The sequence below is a fragment of the Schistocerca piceifrons genome, chromosome 7 (assembly GCF_021461385.2).
Source record: "Schistocerca piceifrons isolate TAMUIC-IGC-003096 chromosome 7, iqSchPice1.1, whole genome shotgun sequence".
Lineage (NCBI taxonomy): Eukaryota > Metazoa > Arthropoda > Insecta > Orthoptera > Acrididae > Schistocerca > Schistocerca piceifrons.
In genome coordinates this window covers 561,514,961-561,538,161 of record NC_060144.1, presented here as the reverse complement: position 1 = coordinate 561,538,161, position 23,201 = coordinate 561,514,961, and the positions used below count along the sequence as shown (strand labels likewise).

General features: G+C 44.0%; 1 protein-coding gene across 1 annotated transcript in view; it reads left to right on the top strand.

Moving 5' to 3' along the window:
• The window catches only part of LOC124709080 (AT-rich interactive domain-containing protein 2), a 336,130-nt gene that overhangs the window by 68,123 nt on the left and 244,806 nt on the right, over window positions 1-23,201 (top strand). The window contains exon 3 of the mRNA XM_047240727.1: window positions 13,282-13,379. Coding sequence (XP_047096683.1) covers window positions 13,282-13,379 — 98 coding nt within the window. The remainder of the gene's footprint in view (window positions 1-13,281; window positions 13,380-23,201) is intronic.

Sequence of the window (23,201 nt, the reverse complement as noted above, 5' to 3'; positions counted from 1 at the left end):
GGGGCTACCCGTGGTCCTACAGAAGCCGTAACGCAAGAAGAAGAAGAAGAAGAAGAAGAAACTATCATTATCGCCTGGATCACATCATTCTGGATAATGAATCACTTAAATACATTTAAGTGTGACAATATAACTAGAAATGTCCACTCCGAACATATCCTAAATAGAAAGTAAGTCGCTTGTGAAAGTGGCCACAGGCAGATAACAGTGCCGCGCGGGGTACCCGTGCGGTCTTTGGCGCCTTTCACGGTTCGCGCGGCTGGTCCCGTCCGAGGTTCGAGACCTGCCTCGGGCATGAGTGTGTGATGGCAGGTGCTGGAGTGGTATGCAGGGAATTGGTGTTGAAAACAGAAGAGAGCAGTTGAATCGAATTTTTTTTAACGGGCATCAGTCTGTGATATGATGATTTTGAGTTTGCTATTGCGTCAGATGTAAATGCACAAATTGACATTAAAGAGGGTAAAGCTCCTTCAGTTAGTGTCCATTGTATAGGATTCTGAAAAACAATGTTATCTTTTTAGACGAATCAGTGAATGACTCATATCCTGTTCAGAGCAAAGAGACAGGAGTCGTGACTCATGCCCCTTTGAAAATAAAACTTAGATAACAACACTGATGATGCTGCATATCGTTTAATACTTTGTACTCGCACCCCTAGATGACATTACCAGTGCTGATGACAGGCAAATGTTTCGTTGGTATCGCTGACTGTCGTTCATTGTTGTTTTTTTTATCCATGTTGTTAAGCGTGCATAGCATTATAGGTTGTCATAAGTTTTTACGGATTCTTTGTAATACTGTCAGTACTTCAGTGTTAAGAAGGTATGTTGTAATTCGAAAAAAAATAAACAACGGGAATGTTGTGACATGTTCCTTTATAAGCGAAAGAGCAGAAATTATGTACAGCTCTTCAACGCGAGAATACATAAGCTGAAAATTTAGACTTTTCTTTGTGTGTAGAATGCATGCAAAATGTCTTCCTAGTTGTGTTTTATCTAAGACAACTTACTCTCAGATTGCTTACGCTATATGAAGACATACAAGCACGGTATGTGTCTACCATGAGGATCGAAAGCAAAAAAATGGCTCTGAGCACTATGGGACTTAACTTCTCAGGTCATCAGTCCCCTAGAACTTAGAGCTATTTAAACCTAACTAACCTAAGGACATCACACACATCCATGCCCGAGGCAGGATTCGAACCTGCGACCGTAGCGGTCGCGCGGTTCCAGACTGTAGCGCCTCGAACCGCTCGGCCACTCCGGCCGGCCGGATCGAAAGCAACAAAAGTTTAAGTGAAATGGGCTTATTCATAAATGATTGTACGAAGAAGTACCACAAGAATGCACTGATCTTCGTCTATTATCAGACAACTGCCCAGCTCAGAATAAGAATCCCATTCTCAGCAAATTTCTGTTGTGCTTACCGGTTCTGGGAGATTCAACAAAATTCAACGTCGCTTTCCAGTGAGGATAGTTTTTTTTTTACCCTGTGGTAGAGCTTTCGACATTATAAAAAGGATACTAGGGAAACAGGGCAGATGGTTCACTATGCATGACGCCAAAAAAGTTATTCTTACAAAATTTTCTTGTTAGGGATGATGTTACTGCTCGAAGTCGTGGTGGAAGGCGTAGAACAGAAAGAAAAGAATTCATGGAGAAACTCAACATTTTGTCTTTGATGATACAGAAAGAGTTGTATGACGGCTTCAGCGGCGGTCAATGGACTGATTAGGCACAATTCTCTCGTGCACTTGCAACGAGATCCACTGGCTGCGCCAGAAGAGGTAGCCTTTTCTATCAGGACAGGTTCCAATTAAGACCAATACAATCAAGGACGTGGCAGAATTTCAAAACATTGTCTGTTTGGCGAACTTGTATCATTCTTTCTGCCAAGAAATTTTGAAGTGGGCTCTAAAGAACGACGGTCAAGACTACGAATGAATGGGCCATCAAACATTATTGTTTTAGAATGATTCATTAGTATTGTGAAATGTAGAACTGCGCGTGTTATATGCAATCAAGATAATGTTCATGTGAATTAAAAAAAGCATGGGTTTCTAGCTTTTAATTATTAATTACTTTACCCGAATATAACATTAGAGATACCATCTCTGTTTGGAAAACACATTTCCATCATATAACAGTGCCAATAAAGATGCCAGTATGAAGTTACTGTAAATTGAAACAGTTTTTCTCAGCGCTCTCTCTCTCTCTCTCTCTCTCTCTCTCTCGTGTGTGTGTGTGTGTGTGTGTGTGTGTGTGTGTGTGTGTGTGTGTGTGTGTGTGTGTCTGTGTGTGTTGTTTTTTGACTAAGTAATTGTTAGATCTATAAGAAAAGATATTTAAAGTATTTCGGCAGCAGAAAAGTTTTGAAACAGTTATTTGGAGACCACTGTACCGCATCTTTGTGGTGTTCGTTAGCAAGTGAGCGATAAGGTAGCGGATACGGAGCGGCGGGGGACAGATAACAAGCGTGGCTTGTTTGGAAGGGAGTTGCAGGGGAGAGACGACAGCGTATTGCCGGCGGAAATGCTCTTCCTTGGCATCGAGCCCGTGAGAGAGCATCTGAAATACTTAGGTCGCTTCACGCAAGGTCACGCTGGCCGCGGAGGCGGCGTCGTGACGTCATCCACAAAGGTTACGTAACTGTGCTGTCACAGCTAGGCCCCTGCGAGCGCGAGGCCGCTTTACGTGCGCCTAGTTGCGACGGCCGGCGATGATGACAAAGTCTGTTGCTTCTGCATCTTTCATAGTTGTGTACGTGAATGAGAGGCAGTGATGATGATATGCGAGCACAACAGCCATTTCGTTGTCATGCTCCAGTTGATACAGTGTTTTGCGAGCAACTAAAGAAGCGTATGCATGTTATTCAACTTCATGTTCTTGCTGATTGTATTCGCTGATTGTATACATCGGCAAGTGTATTGGAAAGCATTGTGCTTACTGCGGTGAGGGAGGGAGGAAACGAATAGGGGCGAAGAGAGTAATATTTGTCAGATTTTTGAGCGTGTTAAAAATTCTCATTTTATCAGTATTTCACCATGTAGCTGGTTAAGAAAGAAACCGCAAAGATAATCCTGCAAATGCTCTTGTCTGTTTCTGTTCGTTTGATAGAAAAAGATCCCAAATAAATATTGCCGTATGAAGGAACATAGGAGCAGGGTCAACAGTGAGGCATTAAGGGTTTTGGGTTTTAGTTGCGTCTATACAGTCACACTATGAACAGTAGTGCCGAACTGACGCAAATGTGAAACGCTACTGCGAATCTGTGATCAGAAACATTTTCTTTTTGTCGATTGGTGGTGTTAAAATGTTGCCGGAATTTGTGTGTCTGAGTAATAACTTTTACGTTTTTCATGTGTATGTATAAATGGATTTACGACAGTGCTTTCGCAGTGGTTAGCACACTGGACTCGCATTCGGGCGAAACGACGGTTCGATCCCGTCTCCGGCCATCCTGATTTAGGTTTTCCGTGATTTTCCTAAATCACTTCAGGCAAATGCCGGGATGGTTCCTTTGAAAGGGCACGGCCGATTTCCTTCCCCATCCTTCCCTAACCCGAGCTTGTGCTCCGCCTCTAATGACCTCGTTGACGACGGGACGTTAAACACTAATCTCCTCCTCCTCCTCCTCCTCCTCCTCCACGACAGTGCTTTGTCCCCAGTACAGCAGGTCATTATACTCGTATGTTATGTGGACTGGAAGACTGAGAAATGTGGTGACGTCCTCCTTGAGAATTTGTCTTGTATAAACCCCGTAGCACTAATTTTTGTGTAATGTTTGCATTGTTATTTATTTTGTTCCTGATTTATAGTATACTCAGATATTACTATAGTTACTTTTTATTTTCTTATCGAAAATTAATAATTATTTCAGTGTTTCACTATTTAAGTATTGTTTAAATAGACTAACCCATCAAATGTATCCGTACACCAATTAGTGGACATTAATACGGGATGTGTCCGCCCTTCACCTTTATGACGGCTTGAAATCTGCCAGACGCACTTTCAGTGGGGTGTCTGAATGTCTTTGAAGAAATCGCAGCCTATTCTTCCTCGAGACCCGAAACCAGAGCGGTAGTGATGTTGGATGCTGGGCCTGGAGCGAAGTCGATGTTCCATCATGTCCCACAGGTGTTCCATTGGGTTCAGGCCTGTACATTGGAGAGGCCACTCCACTTCTGGGATATTGTTGTCTACAAACTATTGCCTCACAGATGTTGCTTTATGACATGATGTATTGTCATACTGATACAATTAATCATCGTCTCCAAACCGTTCATCTACTGTATGCAGTACACAGTACTATAAAATGTGTTTGTAATCTTTCTTATAAAGCGTTTGCTTAAGCGCAGTTCAGTACCACACCCAACAACGAAAACCATCCCCTTACCGTAAGGTCACCTCTTCTGTACTTCGCTGTTGGCGTTACACGTGATGGCAGGTAACGTTCTCCAGGCGTGATTCATCACTCCAAATAACTCCTTTCCACTCATCCACTCTCCAGCAGCGTCGCTCTTTTTGCATCCCATTCCTTTTAACTCCCTACACACAATCGTTGTGCTATCTGGACTGATGTAACACTTTGGAACTCATGAGTGATCCGCTGATTTCATGCAATTTATTACAACCACTCTTCGTAATGCTCGATGGTTCCTGCCCGTCTTCAGTACATGATGTCTACCTGGTCTTCGTTCAGCTGTGATCGTTCCTTCGCGTTGCCACTTCACATTCACATCGCTCAACAGTCGACTCGGGCAGCTTTAGAAGGGCTGAAAAGTCCCTGGTTGATTTGTCATTCCCATGACATTCAATGACTAGTCTACGTTGGAAGTCACCGAGCTCGCCGGCATTCATTCTGATGTTACCGCTTCTTTACTGTAGGGAGAATCAATACAAAAACACCATAAACAAACTCACCACAAAATAAGAATGAAAGAAAACCCAAGAGGTTAACCCACAATCACAGAAAACAAAATGCTTGACAGAGTTTTTTACACTCATTACAACACAATGCTCGACAGAGCAAGTAACAATATAGAGTAGAAGCAAATTATACACATTGCCGTCATTGAAGAAACAGCTCTTAATCTATTTTTGCAGAATTTTTAATAACTGAGAACCACTACTCAGCAAATGTTGAAACAGATCTACATGTTCTGAAGCACACTCCGATCATTCACCGTTGAATCATTCACCGTTGAAATCAAATCACCATAATCACGTCTCAGTATTCAAAGTTAACGATTCATAGATTATAAATCGTGAAATAAATAAGATGTTGTAACGATAGAGCATGTCAGGGTACATAATTAAATGTGAATTTCCGTGAAACAGTGTGTACAGTAACGTTTAGAGGAAAGGAAACTCGACCAGCAGACCAGAGTAAACAAAACAAAATGATCACTTAGGCACGGGAGTATTTGATCGTCATACTTCTAGTGATCCATTCACAGTGGTCTAGTAGCCATATTTTTAAGCGTGATTAAATTTTCAAAAGAGTCATCAAATAACTAACTTTAACGCCCTCTTCCGTCTCCGCGAAAGCGAAAGCTTGTAGTTTAGTAACATAAAAAGTTATCTCCAAAGCATTTTACTATAACAACAGGTGCTCGTGTTGAAAATGATATGTTCCACGTGGAAACAACGTTGAACAGCGATGTGATATTTAGGGGGAAAGAAATGTGAGTGGGTAATTTCGTGGAACTCGTGCAGGTAGTGGAACTCCGGAGCTTTTAAAGTAAAAGCGAAATAGCAATGGCTACATTATCAGCGAAACGATTTTAGTTTTAACAAATGAAGTTTTGTCTAAACAGTCCCAGAAATTAGGTATTGTCGTTCAAACATGTACGCATTTTGATAAAAAGCAATGTGGGCTACCGTTTCTTTCTGTACAGAAAATATTACTCAGAAATGAAATTACTGACACCATTCATTGCAGTGAAAATGTATCGTGTATTGAAAACTTCTTTTCATAATGAAATGTAGAGACATTGCAATTAAACTGCAATATTATGGAAATTTAGAACCGCCTATTATGCAAACAACTTGTTATTTGAAATTTTCAAACATGTTTTACCACCCCTTTGTGCTGTCATGAGTGGTTACTCTAACACAATTCTGTAAAATGCAGACTATTTTTGTTATGAAACTAGACCTAAAAATCTTTTATGTTTCTGTGATTCCTCGCCGTATTTTATCGAATGTTTGGATCTGTAGGTTGTTCTTTTCCATTATTGTCTGGCTTGCTGTCTGCGCTGAACAAAAGTACGTTTACAGATAACGTGATTTGTGAAATCGGCAAACACACTCAAAATAACGTCATTCCGTTATATGTACAATAATGTAAAGTATGTCCAACGAAACCCAGCATTCTAGAAAATGGGTAATAATCACTACTTGGAAGAGCAGTTGAACGGAATGGACAGTGTCTTGAAAGGAGGATATAAGATGAACATCAACAAAAGCAAAACGAGGATAATGGAATGTAGTCGGGTGATGCTGAGGGAATTAGATTGGGAAATGACACTTAGAGTAGTAAAGGAGTTTTGCTATTTGGGGAGCAAAATAACTGATGACGGACGAAGTAGAGAGGATATAAAATTTAGACTGGCAATGGCAAGGAAAGCGTTTCTGAAGAAGAGAAATTTGTTAACATCGAGTATAGATTCAAGTGTCAGGAACTCATTTCTGAAAGTATTTGTATGGAGTGTAGCCATGTATGGAAGTGAAACATGGACGATAAATAGTTTGACAAAAAGACAATAGAAGATTTCGAAATGTGGTGCTACAAAAGAATGCTGAAGATTAGATGGGTAGATCAGATAACTAATGAGGTATTGAATAGGATTGGGGAGGAGTTTGTGACTAGAAGATGGGATCGGTTGGTAGGACACATTCTGAGGCATCAAAGGATCACCAATTTAGTATTGGAGGGCAGAGTGGAGGGTAAAAATCGTAGAGGGAGACCAAGAGATGAATACACTAAGCAGATTCAGAAGCATGTAGGTTGCAGTACGTACTGGGAGATGAAGAAGCTTACACAGGATAGAGTAGCATGGAGAGCTGCATCAAACCAGTCTCAGGACTGAAGACCACAACAACAACAACAACAACAACAATCACTACAGACATTTCATAACATTAGTTATTACTTCAAACTGAATCAATTTACACTCTAATACGACAGAAAGACGCTGTGTTCGAAACAGCTTTCATAATAGGTGGACGTAAGTTCCCATAATTTTTTCGACAAACACGGCTGGCTGCTATTTGGGGCTACCAAAAGGGCCCAGAAATAGCAGTTGTAATGAGTATCACGGGCAGCGAACAGTTGCACTCGATGTCAGGTGCGCGGCGGGTTTCAAGTGTATTATACGGTAGCGCCGAGTGGCACGCGTCTGCCGCTTGATGTAGTGAGTGATGCAGAGTAGTGTTGGCTGCGCTGCGCTGAGTGAGCTGGGCGCTTTCCCGCCGCGCAGCCAGCCAGCCAGCAGCCGCCGCCGCCGCCCAGACTTGGCAACAGTGACGGCCGAGTAACCTTACACCGCGCCCGCGCGCTGCGGAGCCGGCGCGCCGCGCTGGGCCGCTCCACATGGTGACACGGCCCCAGCGTCTGGGGGAACCAGTGTCGGAAGCCAATTTAGAAAGCATCACGGTGACTGGAAGTATTGGTCGTCAGCTAGCACGAGCTGGAACAGTGCCTTGTAAATTACTATTCTGAGCAGTAAGGCTAGATGACAGTACCGTCCTTATTGTCATTGTTGGATTGGCGGCGCGCGAGTTGGCCGATCAGTTGGCGCTACCAACTTGCAACAGCTCGCCTGAGCTTACGTTTATGTTGCAGCTGCTATAAACGATTGTAGCGTCGAAGGTAATAGCGACTAAAACTTTGATAACAGCGTAGAGCTGATTACTGAACAGTGTGGCTATTTTGTACGATTTCAATTTACAGTTGCTGAAAAAGAAAGCTACGTGCATTTGGCAATGCGTTAATCTTGGAAGGCACACTGCGTTACTATATACAGGGTGTTACAAAAAGGTACGGCCAAACTTTCAGGAAACATTCCTCACACACAAAGAAAGAAAATATGTTACGTGGACATGTGTCCGGAAACGCTTACTTTCCATGTTAGAGCTCATTTTATTACTTCTCTTCAAATCACATTAATCATGGAATGGAAACACACAGCAACAGAACGTACCAGCGTGACTTCAAACACTTTGTTACAGGAAATGTTCAAAATGTCCTCTGTTAGCGAGGATACGTGCATCCACCCTCCGTCGCATGGAATCCCTGATGCGTTGATGCAGCCCTGGAGAATGGCGTATTGTATCACAGCCGTCCACAATACGAGCACGAAGAGTCTCTACATTTGGTACCGGGGTTGCGTAGACAAGAGCTTTCAAATGCCCCCATAAATGAAAGTCAAGAGGGTTGATGTCAGGAGAGCGTGGAGGCCATGGAATTGGTCCGCCTCTACCAATCCATCGGTCACCGAATCTGTTGTTGAGAAGCGTACGAACATTTCGACTGATACGTGCAGGAGCTCCATCGTACATGAACCACATGTTGTGTCGTACTTGTAAAGGCACATGTTCTAGCAGCACAGGTAGAGTATCCCGTATGAAATCGTGATAACGTGCTCCATTGAGCGTAGGTGGACGAAACTAAAATGAGCTCTAACATGGAAATTAAGCGTTTCCGGACACATGTCCACATAACATCTTTTCCATATTTGTGTGTGAATGTTTCCTGAAAGTTTGGCCGTACCTTTTTGTAACACCCTGTATATTCTATGAATTAAAGAGAAAAAGATGCATGTTCTTTAGAGAATTCCAGTTCCTTTTCAGACGCTTGTCTACCAGTCATTTAGAAGGTTATAGTTTTCTTTTCGTCATAGAGTTCCAACTGTAGCGAAAATAGTAAGAAAATAACTATAGATAAAAGAGAATATTTTCAATCGCCGTACATAGTTCGCAAACTCAGTGAAACCGATATTTATCGGTTCCAATATAAATTCGTGTTACTTATTACAATTATTACTTTACCTGTTACTTATTGCAATTTACTTTAACAATTGTTACTGTGAAAATAAACCATTTTAGTTATGTGTTGTTTCCACATTTGCCGACCAGATGTGGCCGAGGGGTTCTAGGCGCTACAGTCTGGAACCGAGCGACCGCTACGGTCGCAGGTTCGAATCCCGCCTTGGGCATGGAAGCGTGTGGTGTCCTTAATGGCTTTAAGCACTATGGGACTTAACTTCTGAGGTCATCAGTCCCCTAGAACTTAGAACTACTTAAACCTAACTAACCTAAGGACATCACACACGTCCATGCCCGAGGCAGGATTCGAACCTGCGACTGTAGCGGTCGCGCAGCTCGAGACTGTAGCGCCTAGAACCGCTCGGCCAATCCAGTCGGCAACTGTCACTTCCTTCACTACTTTGACCAAAACGGTGATAGATTTTGTATTTCCGGTTCTACAATGCGAACCTCGCAAGTGTTTCACCATTCAAAGTTTCGACACTTACACTCGTTACTAGCGAAGAAAACTCGAGCAGGGATTATCAACACTCCTGTCAATTCCAGCTCCAAAATTTTTAGTTTCGAGCATTGGGCTGTGGGGGACCCTATGAGCAAATAAGCTCGTATATTTTTTAATGACCATCAAATTATTTTTCTATCATAATTTCGGGTATCGAATCATCCAATTTAATAGATCAGCAGTAGCATTACCCAGAGTTTTACATTAATTCTGTATAAAGGGTTTCTCCGGGACTTTAAATATGCGTGTTGCTCCTGCATGTTTTCTGATTCATCTGTCCGCCTATCTTCAGATCGTCGTCTCCGACATTTCTTATTTCTTGGAATCCAGCAAAGAATTTCCACTGACGAGGTACCATTCAATCGCTTGCTTTCATGTCTTACCAAAGACATCATTATTGGAAATCTTCCGCTTACACAATTTCTTGATTTCTTTTTCATTTTTTACTGTCCTTGTAATTTGTAATTCGCTTCTGAATTGTTTATTGAGAAAGCCTAAAATTTCGAATGGTTTTCTTGTTACATGTCCAGATTGGTAATATATTTTGTCACATTTCAGACGAATTGAAGGCTTATTTAATTTAAGGAGAACACTGCGGGCCATTTTTATTCCTTTGTTCATTTTGCTACCCATCCAGTAGCAAAAATCAATGCGTGTCATCAGTAATAAATTTTAATACCAAATAAACAGTTTGATTTCAGTGAACAAAGGAAGTTTTTTGTATAGTGAAGGTCGAAACAAAGACCAATTTCTTGGCTCCGGTGAAGGTACCACATTAAAAACAAATTTTGATAAAATAAAACTGTCACTATTTTAGCGAAATTTCGGCGGCCAGTAACCATGACAGTGGTAAGGACTATCATTAGAATGCAGACTCCATTCATACAATTCACAGATGGGGAAGTAAGGCTTCAGACTGTGGTAGCAGTGGAAACAAAAGCAAGGAACCAAATTAATTTAAGAGCATGACTTACGATGTCTATTGACCAAACCAAATATGTAATTGCTTGCCGCACATCTTGCTAGACGTGGCATAAATAAAATATGTAAACACACATGCAGACGAAGAATTTAGTTTTTAACGACAAATATATTTTAAATATTCAAAATTTAGAAATAGTATCTTTGTGACAGAATATATCATTTCGGCTACCCTGACATGTGATGGCGTCAGAGGGGGGGGGGGGGGGGGAGAACCACTATCCTTTGAAACTGTTCTCGCCACAAGTCTAGGGTGAATTGCGAGCTGCAAAACGTCGACCAAGGACTAGTTCTAGTTAACATGAAGACGGTGCTATCCACTCCATGCACTGATAATATTCTAACACGAGACAACCCATATTTGGCCAAGCACTTTGTTGATCTGTATGACGAACACGCCAGTTATTGTGTTACAACCAGGTTATTTTTTGGGAGATTCACGGTCGTTTTTAAAGTAAATGTTAGAGATATACGAGAGGAAGCCAAAACGTAAAGGGACTTTTGATAAAAATATTTATTCTGATAGTAGAAAACTGAAATATACGTTATTTTTCTACATAACGTCCCCGCACTGTGAATGCACTTTGTCCAGCGTTTCACAAATTTTTTGATTCCGTCGGAAAAAAGTTTTTTGGTTGCACCTGTTACCAATTTTGCACCGCATCAGTGACTTCTGCATCGGTTGCAAATCTGAACGCTTCTTTCATTGGTCAAACATATGGAAATCGCTCGGAGCCAGGTCTGAACTGCATGGCGGATGTTCCAGCAATTCGAATCCCACCTCCTTTATTGTTTCGGCCGTCCGTTTGGCAAAATATGGCAGAGTGTTATCTGCTGCAGGGTGATACCTTTTCGCAGCTTCCTGCGACGTTTGGCACTAATTGCAGGTTTCAGATTAATTCCCAACACATCACAATAGTTCTCACTGTCCACAATTTCGCCTTTTGGGGTAAAATGAACGGCTACCACAAGCCAGAACAGTGTTAGCATAATCTTATCAGCTGATGGCTGAAGTTTAAATTTAACTTCTGGTCGTGATTGGTGTTTTTCAAACCATGCTTGCAGCCATACGGATTCGTGAAGATGTACCCACTTTTCTTCTACAGTAACGATTTGCTGTAAAAATCCATCTCCTCGCGATGGTAAACGGGCCAAATGTTTACGAGAGATATCCATCCTTCGCGTCTTATGGTTCGAATGGCTCTGAGCACTATGGGACTTATCATCTCAGGTCATCAGTCCCCTAGAACTTAGAACTACTTAAACCTAACGAACCTAAGGACATCACACACATCCATGCCCGAGGCAGGATTCGAACCTGCGACCGTAGCGGTTTCGCGGCTCCAGACTGAAGCGCCTAGAACCGCTCGACCACCAGGGTCGGCCGCGTCTTATGCTCCGCTGACAATTCTGTCAGTACCCATTTTCCGAATATTTAACCTGTCGTCTAAGATGTAATACGCTGAATCGTGACTAATGGTAAATTATTAGCGATTTCTTCCGCTGTGATTCGTCGTTTTCCATCACCATACCCTCAACGACTTCCAAATTGTCGTCAGTTGTTGACGTCGATGGCCTGCACGAGCTTTCCTCGTCACAGAGAGAAGTTCTTCCCTGTTTGAAGTGCCCTATCCGTTCGTAGATCATACTTCGCGATAAACAGCTGTCATCATACTGCGCTTGCATTCGATAATGCACCTTTCAAAAACAAAAAGCGAATCACAGCCCTAATTTACTCCTTGGTGCAGATCGACAATGGAGTTGCCATGTTTCGCGGTCTGCTACAATACAACGACTAACGTGGGAATAAGAGTGACACGTTGTATAGAACTGTTGCAGAAGACAGTAACTTAGCCCTGGATGTTACGAAGCCCAACGGCGAGAAATTGCAGAAGTCCCTTACTTTTTGACTTCCCTTGTAAATCTTCGTTCCAACTATTCCTATAAACGAGGGTAGTTTTAAAGTAACATTCCTTCCCGCTCTGTAGTAGAGAAGTGAATGCAAAAGACGAGTCATCTGTTCACAAATGCAGAGTAACAAATTCAGACTTCAGCGACCACCTAACTTACTATCCTGCATGCTCTGGCGCAATCATTCCAAAAGTTAGACAGATAGAAGATGAGTACGTCTGGTAAAATCTTAGACACATTTGTTATACCTTGTGGTGCAGAACTCGTCGATAAAGAGAAGAGTCGTACTAATTTGCAGTGGTATACTTCAGCTGCAGGCCGGCCGAAGTGGCCGCGCGGTTCTGGCGCTGCAGTCTGGAACCGCGAGACCGCTACGGTCGCAGGTTCGAATCCTGCCTCGGGCATGGATGTGTGTGATGTCCTTAGGTTAGTTAGGTTTAAGTAGTTCTAAGTTCTAGGGGACTAATGACCTCAGCAGTTGAGTCCCATAGTGCTCAGAGCCACTTCAGCTGCATACTAACCCTTCTCCTTCGGCGATCGTTGACCAGGTGGCGCACAGCACTGGTCTCGCATTTGTGAGGACCGAGATTTAACTTCCTGCCCGACCATCGAGATCAGGTTTCCCTCAGTAGCATAAAGCAAATGCCTTGATAGTTCCATTGAAAAGTCCAGGGCCGATTTCTTTCTGCGTAGTTGCCCAATGCGAGATTGTGCTCACTCTCTGACAACCCGATTCAGTTGAGAACTTGATAGTTACTGGTGTGGTACTCAGTGCTGACGCTCCATAACATCGCATTTTTTTTATTTTCATGTGACACCATTTTCTTATGTTCACAGGTGAACAGCCGTTCAGAATGGGAGACTCTGCTGGAACAGTTTGCACTTCCGAAACAATGTGTGAACAGTGGCGTTGCTCTCAAGCAGATCTACCTGAGGTAAGGAAAGCAGCTCGGTTAGACTATACATTAGTGATTGTAAAACTCTAAGACAAAAGAACGTAATTTATTGGCTCAAAACGTATCGAAATTTATCACTCGAGGCAGCAGAAGAGGGAGGATAATATTGAACAACTGTGGGTAGAGGGTATCTTCGAAATTTCGCGTCACGGCGTGTGTGTTTAAAGAGAAAATACATTACTCTTTTAATGGAGGCTACACTGTTTATTTGTTGCTTTTTCACCTCCCTCGGTGGTAGGTAGGGGGTGATGAGTAAAGGTTTCTTGAAGGAAAAGTGTGCTCTGTCTCGGAAATAAAGGTGGGACGTTTCTTCGGTGCACAGAGCAGTGTAAGTTGTAGCGTATTGTAAAACAGGATATGAAAGTGAGTTAACAAGTTCGGAACATACAGGCCGACAATGATTTCGCACCACTCGCATTGTCTTGATGCGTTACTTGAGATTAATTCAGTGTCTCTGGTAAACTCAGAGCTCCGTACACTAATCCCGATTTTGGTGGCAAATAATTCGGATCAAATATCTTGCTTAGCTCGTAGTACTCATATTTTTATGAAATGTATGAGGTATTAGGTATGATGTATTAGAATATTATAATCAGTAGTAGCTAACAGCAACCGCCTTGCTGGATGAAGGTTTTTAAGACGGTAAAAGCAACATAGATAACGGAATATCTGTTCTTTCAGACTGGAAAGATTTTTTGTGAGCAGGTGGTGCAGTTGTGGTTAGAAGCGACGCTTCGGGGCTTTCATATTAACACATCGTCGTGAAAATTCTCAGCAGCTCACAGTGGAAGGAACGGTTCACCCGTAGCACACGAGGATAAAGCAAAAGAATCTCGTGTTGGTTTCCAGACCACCTTCATTTGTCAATTACCAATAGGACTAGTACGGGTGTTACTCAAGAGTGTACTTTATTATCTGCCACGCGCAGGTTCTGTTATCCTATGACTTAGTAGATTCGTGGAAGTCTCCATGGCTCAACTCCCAAGAGATAAGAACTGAGAAAATAAACAGTGGTGATACTTACCTTCCGTTGAAGATAATTCTTTCTCGATAGAGCTATCAGCAGCGTAAAAAGCACAGACAACGTCGTGAGAGTTCAACATCTCCTGAAGTAGAGACTGATCGGTCTTGGACTGTAATCGTAAGAAAGAAATGTTTCCCGGGAAGCGAATAATTTTCTTGATATAAAATACTTCCCTTGTACATTGTTAATATCACAGCTGCTAGGATAATACCACGTGACATGTAAATGTAGCAAAGCTCTGAACGAAGAGTAAGAAAACAGACGTCAAAGTAGATTGCCTCGAAAAAAGGTAATTCATTTTCTCCTAGATATTTAACATTATCATCTTTTACATAAATTGTACCAAGCCGCTACACAAGTTCATTGAGTTAATGGCGACTGAGGCTGTTAGCGAGAACAATATGCTAAAGGTAATAAGGCGACCACGATGTCCCTTAAAATTTTTTACGTGTCCTTGAATCCCAGCCATGCTAAGTTATCGATATGGGAGGGACGCGTGACGAGCTTCCAGGTGTGGGTGAATGGAACAAAAATAGCAGGCGAAGGGTCATTCATGTAGATTAGATTGAGCAGCGAAAAGACGAAGATATTGAAGCTTCTAACAGCGGCACCACTATGTGTGAAAAATTGAGGGCGGCACCGAAAAGACTGTTCGGGAAAAGACGCGATAAGTAGCCGTTGTTTCTAAAGGTCTTTGATAGTAGTGTGTTGACCTCGTGTCGTGATAACGTAATCGGCACCGATAAATCGTGTTGCATAACGACCGTTAACCGACAAGCACTAGCGCAAGCGCCGTGCTTCAGTAAACCAGTGCAGCGTCATCTTCGGCGTTCCCGAGTAGACTGTGACACCGATTCCTGCTGCTGTTCTGCAAGTTCAGTGTTCACATCCAAAGCGTCAGTGTAGTATTCATATATCCGTCATTCGAATACCTTCCTGCGAGTTTCGGTTTACTGGTGGTCATCATCGATCAGATTTTACGGGCAGTGCACAGGCATCTGTGAGACTGTGAAAGGTCTCAAGCAGTATGCACGATGAAGGACGCTCAGCTGTCTGAGTAGCGGAAATTTATACGAGAAGCTTATCTGTGTCAGAATTATGGGCGTCTTTTATAGCACTATTACCCTTCGGGATTAATGTTTGTTCTGTGTATTGTAGATTTGTCTTTTGAGACGTGTTGTTTGCATAGTAGTTAAACCGCCGTCCAGATCTGCATTACCAAAGGAACAAGACCAATACACCGTAATGTTATTTATTAGTTTCGTAAGTGATCTGATATGTGGAGTGAAACATTGAAAAAACGTAAAACTTGCTAATTTCGTTGAACAAGGAACGAGTGAATTTTCTTTTAGCTTTAAGCCAGCCCATTACTGAGAAATGTACACTAATTACATTTTACCCTACGTCAACATTTGCTTAGAATTGCACGTTGACATTACAACGAAGTTATTTCATCAAAGTTAACGACATGTGTTGAAGATTAGATACCAACAGTCTTTTTAGCAGACGACGAAGTCTGCCATTTACAGCTGACATGGAAGCAGTGACATGAGGGTTTTAAGACTATGGAGAAACGTTAACACCACGTGGAGTGTCTAATGAGAAATATCTAGAAAGAAGAAGATCCGCTCCTCGTGATTGATTTGGACATGGCAGATTAATTTGCAGAGCAGTTGTGGGAGGAATGTAAGAATGGTTCAAATGGCTCTGAGCACTATGGGACTTTGTCCTACCAACCGGTCCCTTCTTCTTGTCAAGTTGTGCCACAAACTCCTCTTCTCCCCAATTCTATTCAATACCTCCTCATTAGTTATGTGATCTACCCATCTAATCTTCAGCATTCTTCTGTAGCACCACATTTCGAAAGCTTCTATTCTCTTCTTATCCAAACTATTTATCGTCCATGTTGCACTTCCATACATGGCTACACTCCATACAAATACTTTCAAAAACGACTTCCTGACACTTAAATTTATACTCGATGTTAACAAATTTCTCTTCTTCATAAACGCTTTCCTTGCCATTGCCAGTCTACATTTTATATCCTCTCTACTTCGACCATCATCAGTTATTTTGCTCCCCAAATAGCAAAACTCACTTACTACTTTAAGTGTCTCATTTCCTAGAACTTAGAACTACTTAAACCTAACTAACCTAAGAACATGAAACACATCCATACCCGAGGCGGGATTCGAACCTGCGACCGTAGCTGTCGCGCGGTTCCAGACTGTAGCGCCTAGAACCGCTCGGCCACCCGGGCTGGTGAATGTAAGAAATCTGCATAATATTTATCATAGAGACGACGAATAATTATTATATGCACAAGGTGTACAATATGCCCATTAATGTCGGAAATGGCCGTATCGTTTAGCGCAGAATTGAAACTTCAGACAATATCATTCCTCCTCCTATCCTCCTCCTCCTTATTCAGTGCAACGAGTCATTGAGATGGGGCTGGTGCAGATAAGATAGACACTACTTACTTGTGCCATTGAATAGCTTCGATAATTGGCTTTACCAGCAGGCTGTGTCGTTTAGAAGAGCTACGAGAAGAAACCATAAAACTGTCGCCAAAATTGCCGTTTCGGCTAAACTTGGGTAGAACTGAATATCCCCGTCATGGTTCATTGTACTTCTTATTAACCTGATTAGGTTCTGCCTCTCATAAACGAGGGCTTTAAGTAGCGTCACTGAAGAATTAAATATTAACTTGAATTAATTATTAACTGCATAAGAATAGTGATGCGTCGTGTTTCCTGGTTTATAAAAGACGAAAACAAACAAACCAGATGATAATTCAATGTCTGCTTTCGCTTCTAGGGAAGAAGTTGAACGCGTGTGTGAGGCGCAGAATAGGACATATACTATACCTAAAGGCAACCACAGACCACGTGGGGCGCACAATAGGAAATACAGTATACCTAAAGGCAATCATAGATCTGACCTCTTCGGGGATGACTACATTGAAATTAGTATCAGTAACCACGAGGCAGTTGTAGCAACAATGTTTACCAAAGAACAAAGGGCAATTACAATAATTAGAAAGATTTATCTGTTCAGCAAAATAGAAAAGGGAGGAGTAGTGTCGTATAAGGGACTTGAAACTTTAGCTCTGGACTGGACCAGCTAGAGGAACTAGGGCTCAAGTTCTAAAGAATTGTGAACCAAAACATTGGATAGATATGCACCCAATAGATCAGTTTTTGTTGCGGAGGTATCCTCTGTGGTATACAGTCGCTGTAAAGAAACTGTTAAAAGAAACAGAGTACTGCATAATAGGCGTAAAACAAAGCATAGGGCTATAGACAGGTACGTGCTGAATTAAACGCGTTTGGCTGTCAAGAGGGCAATGCGTGAAGCCTCCAGCTACTGTGATATCAGAATATTGTCGCAAGATCTCTCGCAAAACCCAAATAAATTATTGGCGTATGTAAAGGGTGTTAGTGGCATGAAAGGTAGCGTCCACTGACTAGTGAATGAGACAGGAGCTGAAATTTAGGGCAGCATAATAAAATCAGAAGTGCGTAATTCCATTTTCAAATGTTCTTTTGGCAAGAAAAGTCCAGGAGTGATGCCACAGTTTAATTGTACTACCACTCCAAAGATGAGTGATGTAGATATTAGTGCCAGTTTCGTTGAGAAACAACTGAAATCATTAAAACTGTATAAACCTCCTTTGCACCACCATCTACTGAAGATTACTCGAACAAAAAACTCCCCCCTACGGGTCCGGGGGTTAGAATAGGCCCGCGGTAATCTTGTCTGTCGTAAGAGGCAACTAAAAGGAGTCTCAAACGTTTCGGCCCTTATGTGATAGTCCCCTCTCGGGTTTGACCATCATATTTCAAAATTATTCCGAAGAGCGAGGCGATTGGGGAAGGGCGCCTTACTTGGTGTATTGTGTCCATTGTGCATTGAGACCTTTAGCCAGCTTATTCGTCGCTGCATTGCAGGGCTGCCCGCTCTCCATCTCTTGGGCACACACACATTCCTGGGTGCGATTTTCACCATTCACTGTGCAGTGTCGCTTTCTGCACTGACGACGACCATGGACAACTTGTCACCTAATATCCAGCACGGTAGCCAGTCCGTTGTGGTGGTGCCGCCGTGTACTCTGTTGGTTGTAGCCCCCTGACAACACAGGGATCGCTCTGCTGATGCCTGCGCCGTTAACTCCCCACGTATGCCTATCCCTCTGGGGCATCGGGACTCCCGGCAATGGCCATCCTGCCAGGTGGCTCTTGCTGTGGCTGGATGGCGCCCGTGGAGAGGGCCCTTGGTCGGAGTGGGTGGCATCAGGGCAGATGACCCGCAATGAAGCGGAGTCTGTCATCTGTCGCTGGTCCTCAACCAGCAGTCTCAAAGCGAGGAACATCAGTTCAATGCCAGGAAATATGATCCGAACTCGTTCCCCTCCCTGGCTACACCGTGGGAGGAACGTCAGGCTAAAGAACGGCATGAGCCATATTCGCCCCGAATCTTAGTTTGTACGCATTCTGGTGGGTAATCTTTCGCCGCCATGAAGCCTCAGTTCTTTGTCGAACATTTAGAAGACAAGTAAGGGGAGGTGGACGGTTTGTCGAAGATGCGTTCTGGGTCTGTCCTAATTTAGACAGCATCATCTGCGCAGTCGAGGGCGCTCCTCGCCTGCGACCACCCGGGTGATGTTCCTGTCTCCATAACGCCCCATAAGAGTCTCAACATGGTCCAGTCTTATCTTTCACAAAGACCTCCTTATGCAGTCCGGTGACGAGTTGCGCGCCAACCTCGAGCGACGATGTATTCACTTCGTCCGGCGTGTATACAGGGACCCAAAGGACAATAGGGTTGCCATCAGTGCCTTCATCTTGGCTTTCGAGGGAGACACCTTACCCGAAAAGGTCAAGGTGATGGTGTACCGGTGCGATGTCCAGCCATACATCCCTCTCCCTATGCGGTGTTTCAAGTGCTGCAAGTTTGGACATGTGTCTTCCAACTGTAATTCCAGCCTTATAGGCCAAGATTGTGGACGTCCTTCTCATCCTGACGCTCTACCCTCTTGGGGTTCTACCCTCCAAGACCCCACACAGTGTACAAGTGGAAGTTAGCCAGTGGCTCTTTGTCCTTACATGATGCTGCTTAAGGGAAGCCCTCCCAGCAAGCTCTGAAAGAGCAGCGGGAACACAAACCGAAAACGAAGGAAAAGAAGCAACTCGCTCCACTGAAAGAGGTTCCAGTGGTCCCCACACCACCACCACCACCCCCCACCCACCAGTTCCGCCTCTTGAGGACGAGGTGGAGCTTCTAGTGTCCCCTGACGACCTAGCTCTCGCCAATGCCTCTAATAAAATGTTCGTAGCCGTTTGCCCTCCACTAATGGCAGCAGCTGACCCTAGGGAGTAACCTGCATTCTCCATCTCTTCATGCCTTTACAGAACAAAGAAAACGTTATCTTCCAGTGGAACTGCGGCGGTTTTTTCCACCACTTGGCTGAACTAAGACAGATTTTGAGCTCAACATCTACTCTCTGTATTGCCCTCCAAGAAACCTGGTTCCCAGCAACGCGGATACCTGCCCTTTGTGGCTATCGGGGGTTTTATAAAAATCGGACTGACTGTAGCAGGGCGTCAGGTGGCTTATGTCTGTATGTCCTTACCTCTGTTTACTCTGAATCAGTGCCTCTTCACACAGCTTTAGAGGCTGTTCCTGTGAGGATAAGGACAATATTGGATATTACCGTCTGTAATGTCTATCTTCCAGGATAAGGACAATATTGGATATTACCGTCTGTAATGTCTATCTTCCTCCAGATGGTAAAGTACCTTTTAATGAATTGGCTGCTCTGATTTCCCAACTCCCTCCACCATTCCTACTGCTGGGGGACTTCAACGCCCATAACCCCTTGTGGGGTGGCGCCATGATTACTGGCTGGGGTAGAGATGTCGAGAATCTTCTCACTTCAGTGTGGCTCATGGAACTTATTCGGTCATTTTCGTCGTGCTTTGCAGCCCAGGACTTTCACCATCCGTCCAGAGGGGTCCTGCGCCATTGGTGTTGCGGAACACCGACTATAGGGAGCCATTCGGAATGCTCAGTCATGGGCTCTCGCCCACGGGTTTCACTTCTCTGCCGGCAAGCCCTGCGTTTTGCACTTCTGTCGGCGACGGACAGTCCATCCTGACCCTGCACTTTTTCTTGATGGCCATCCAGTACGCCGGCCGCGGTGGCCGAGTGGTTGTAGGCGCTTCAGTCCGGAACCGTGCGACTGCTACGGTCGCAGGTTCGAATGCTGCCTCGGACATGGATGTGTGTGATGACCTTAGTCTTGTTAGGTTCAAGTAGTTCTAAGTTCTTTGGGACTGATGACCTCAGACGTTAAGTCTCATAGTGCTCAGAGCCATTTTGAACCATCCACTATGGGTAGTCGAAACGTATCGCTTTTTAGGATTGTTTTTTGACGCCCAGCTAACACGGTTCCCCGACATTCGTCAGCTTAAGCGAAAGTGCTGGCGGCATCTTAACGCCCTCAGCTGCCTAAGCAACACCAATTGTGGGAGGGGGGGGCAGCAGATCCCTCTACGTTGCTGGGCTCTACAAAGTCATAATTCAGTCACGACTTGACGATGGGAGTGTAGCGTATGGTTCATCAGCGCCCTCAGCATTGAAGTTGCTTGATCCTGTGTACCACTGCGGAGTCCGTCTAGCAACGGGCGCTTTTCGAACGAGTCCAGTGGCCAGTCCACTAGTGGAGGCTGGAGTCGCTCCATTGCACACCAGGCGCCGCCAACTGGTCGCCCACTATGCAACTTACATCCATAGCTCGCCTCAGCATCCGTTCCCGAACACAGTGGTTCTTCTCCTGGAACAGCGACCTCGGTCAGGGATAACGATCGCTGTACGTGTCCGTTCCCTGTTGTTTGAACTCGAGTCATTTCATTTACAGCATTTCGTGCGTGTCCTACACATACGTCTCCGTGGTGTATGCCTCGGCCGAAACTACGGCTGGGCCTTTCGCAGTTCCATAGGGACTCCGTTCCTCCTGAGGCACTCCGCAGTCACTTTTTATCGATCTTTGACGCGTCCCATGGTTCTGAAGTTATCTATACCGACGGCTCGCTGGTTGATGGTTGCGTAGGCTTTGCCTATGCTCACTCGGCGCATATCGAACAGCGCTCCTTGCCGGCTGGCTTCGGTGTATTCACTGCTGAGCTGGTGGCCATCTCTCGTGACCTTGAGCATATTCGTTCTCGCCCCGGTGTGTCCTGCCTGTTCTGCAGTGATTCGGTGAGTGGTTTACAGGCCATTGATCAGTGCTACCCACGCCACCTTCTGGTAGCAACTATCCAGGAGTCGGTTTGAACGATCTGGTCGATCAGTAGTCTTTGTATTGACCCCAGGGCATGTTGGAATCCTGGGAAATGAGCTCGTTGACAGACTGGCCAAACAGGCCACTCGTAAGCCGCTACTGGAGATTGGTGTACCCGAACCTGACCTCCGATCGATGTTTCGCCGCAAAGTTCCCTGGATTTGGGATGCTGAAGGCGCAGCTTAGTTACGCCCAATAAACTCCGCGCTATCAAGGAGCACACAACTGAGTGGAAGTCTTCTCTGCGGGCTTCTCGCAGGGACTCTGTGGTCCTCTGCCGCCTTCGCATCGGCCACACTTGGCTGACTCATGGCCTCTTCTCCGGCTTGAGGCCCCACCACGTTGTCGGTGCGCTTCCCGTTTTGACAGTGGTCCACCTTTTGGTGGACTGTCCACATCTAGCCGCTCTAAGACGGAATTTTAATCTCCTTGACTCCCTTTCTTCGATTTTAGGAGACGATGCCTCCACGGCTGACTTAGTTTTACATTTTCTACGTGACGCTGGTTTTTATTCTTCGGTTTAAGTTTTTATTCCTGCACTTGGTCTCCCTGTGCTGTCCACCCTAGTAGTTTTAGGTTAGAGATTTTAATGTGTGTTTAGAGTGGCTGGCTCATCCTCCTTTATCCTCGTGAACAGTCAGCCCAGGACATTTGCTCTACTGTTTTAAGCTCTTCTGCCTTTTTCTTGTATGTCTGTGCTTTTCTTGTCTGCTGTTGTACCTAGTGTGTTCAGCTTTGTTTTTTGTTAGTTTTTTGTCTTTTTTCCATCTTGAACTTCTGTGGTGTGTCCTGTTTGTTTTCCGTTTTATCTCATGGATTTAGTTCAATGGAACAAGGGAGCGATGACACGTGGTTTGGTCCCCTTAAACATCAAACCAACCAACCAACAAAAAACTATGCCCATTGGTTAAAAGGAAGCTTGGGTCATACCAGACTGCAAGAACGGTAGCAAAGTGATACACAAAATTAGCTTCCAATATCCTTGGCGTCTATTTTTCGTAGAATCTTAGAACATATTCTGAGCTCAGATGTAATGCCAACCAGCACAGATTCCGAAAACATCGATCGTGTAATACCCAAACTCGCGCTTTTCTCACAAGACATCTTGGAAGCAATAGATCAAGGCAGTCAGCCAGATGCAGTGTAGACTTCTAAAAGGCGTTTCACTCACTACCGTACGTAGGCTTGTTATCGAAAGTACGATCATATGGAGCCTCAAGCGAGATTTGTAACTGGATTAATGGTTTCTCGGTGGGATGACACAGTATCTTATGTTGTATGTAGAGTCATCTACAGATGTAAAAGTAACTTCGGGTGTACCTGTGGGAAGTGTGTTGGGTCCCTTGCTGTTCATGTGGTATATGAATGATCTTGCTCAACAAACTCACATTTTTCGTAGATGATGCAGTTATCTATAGTGAATTACTGTTTG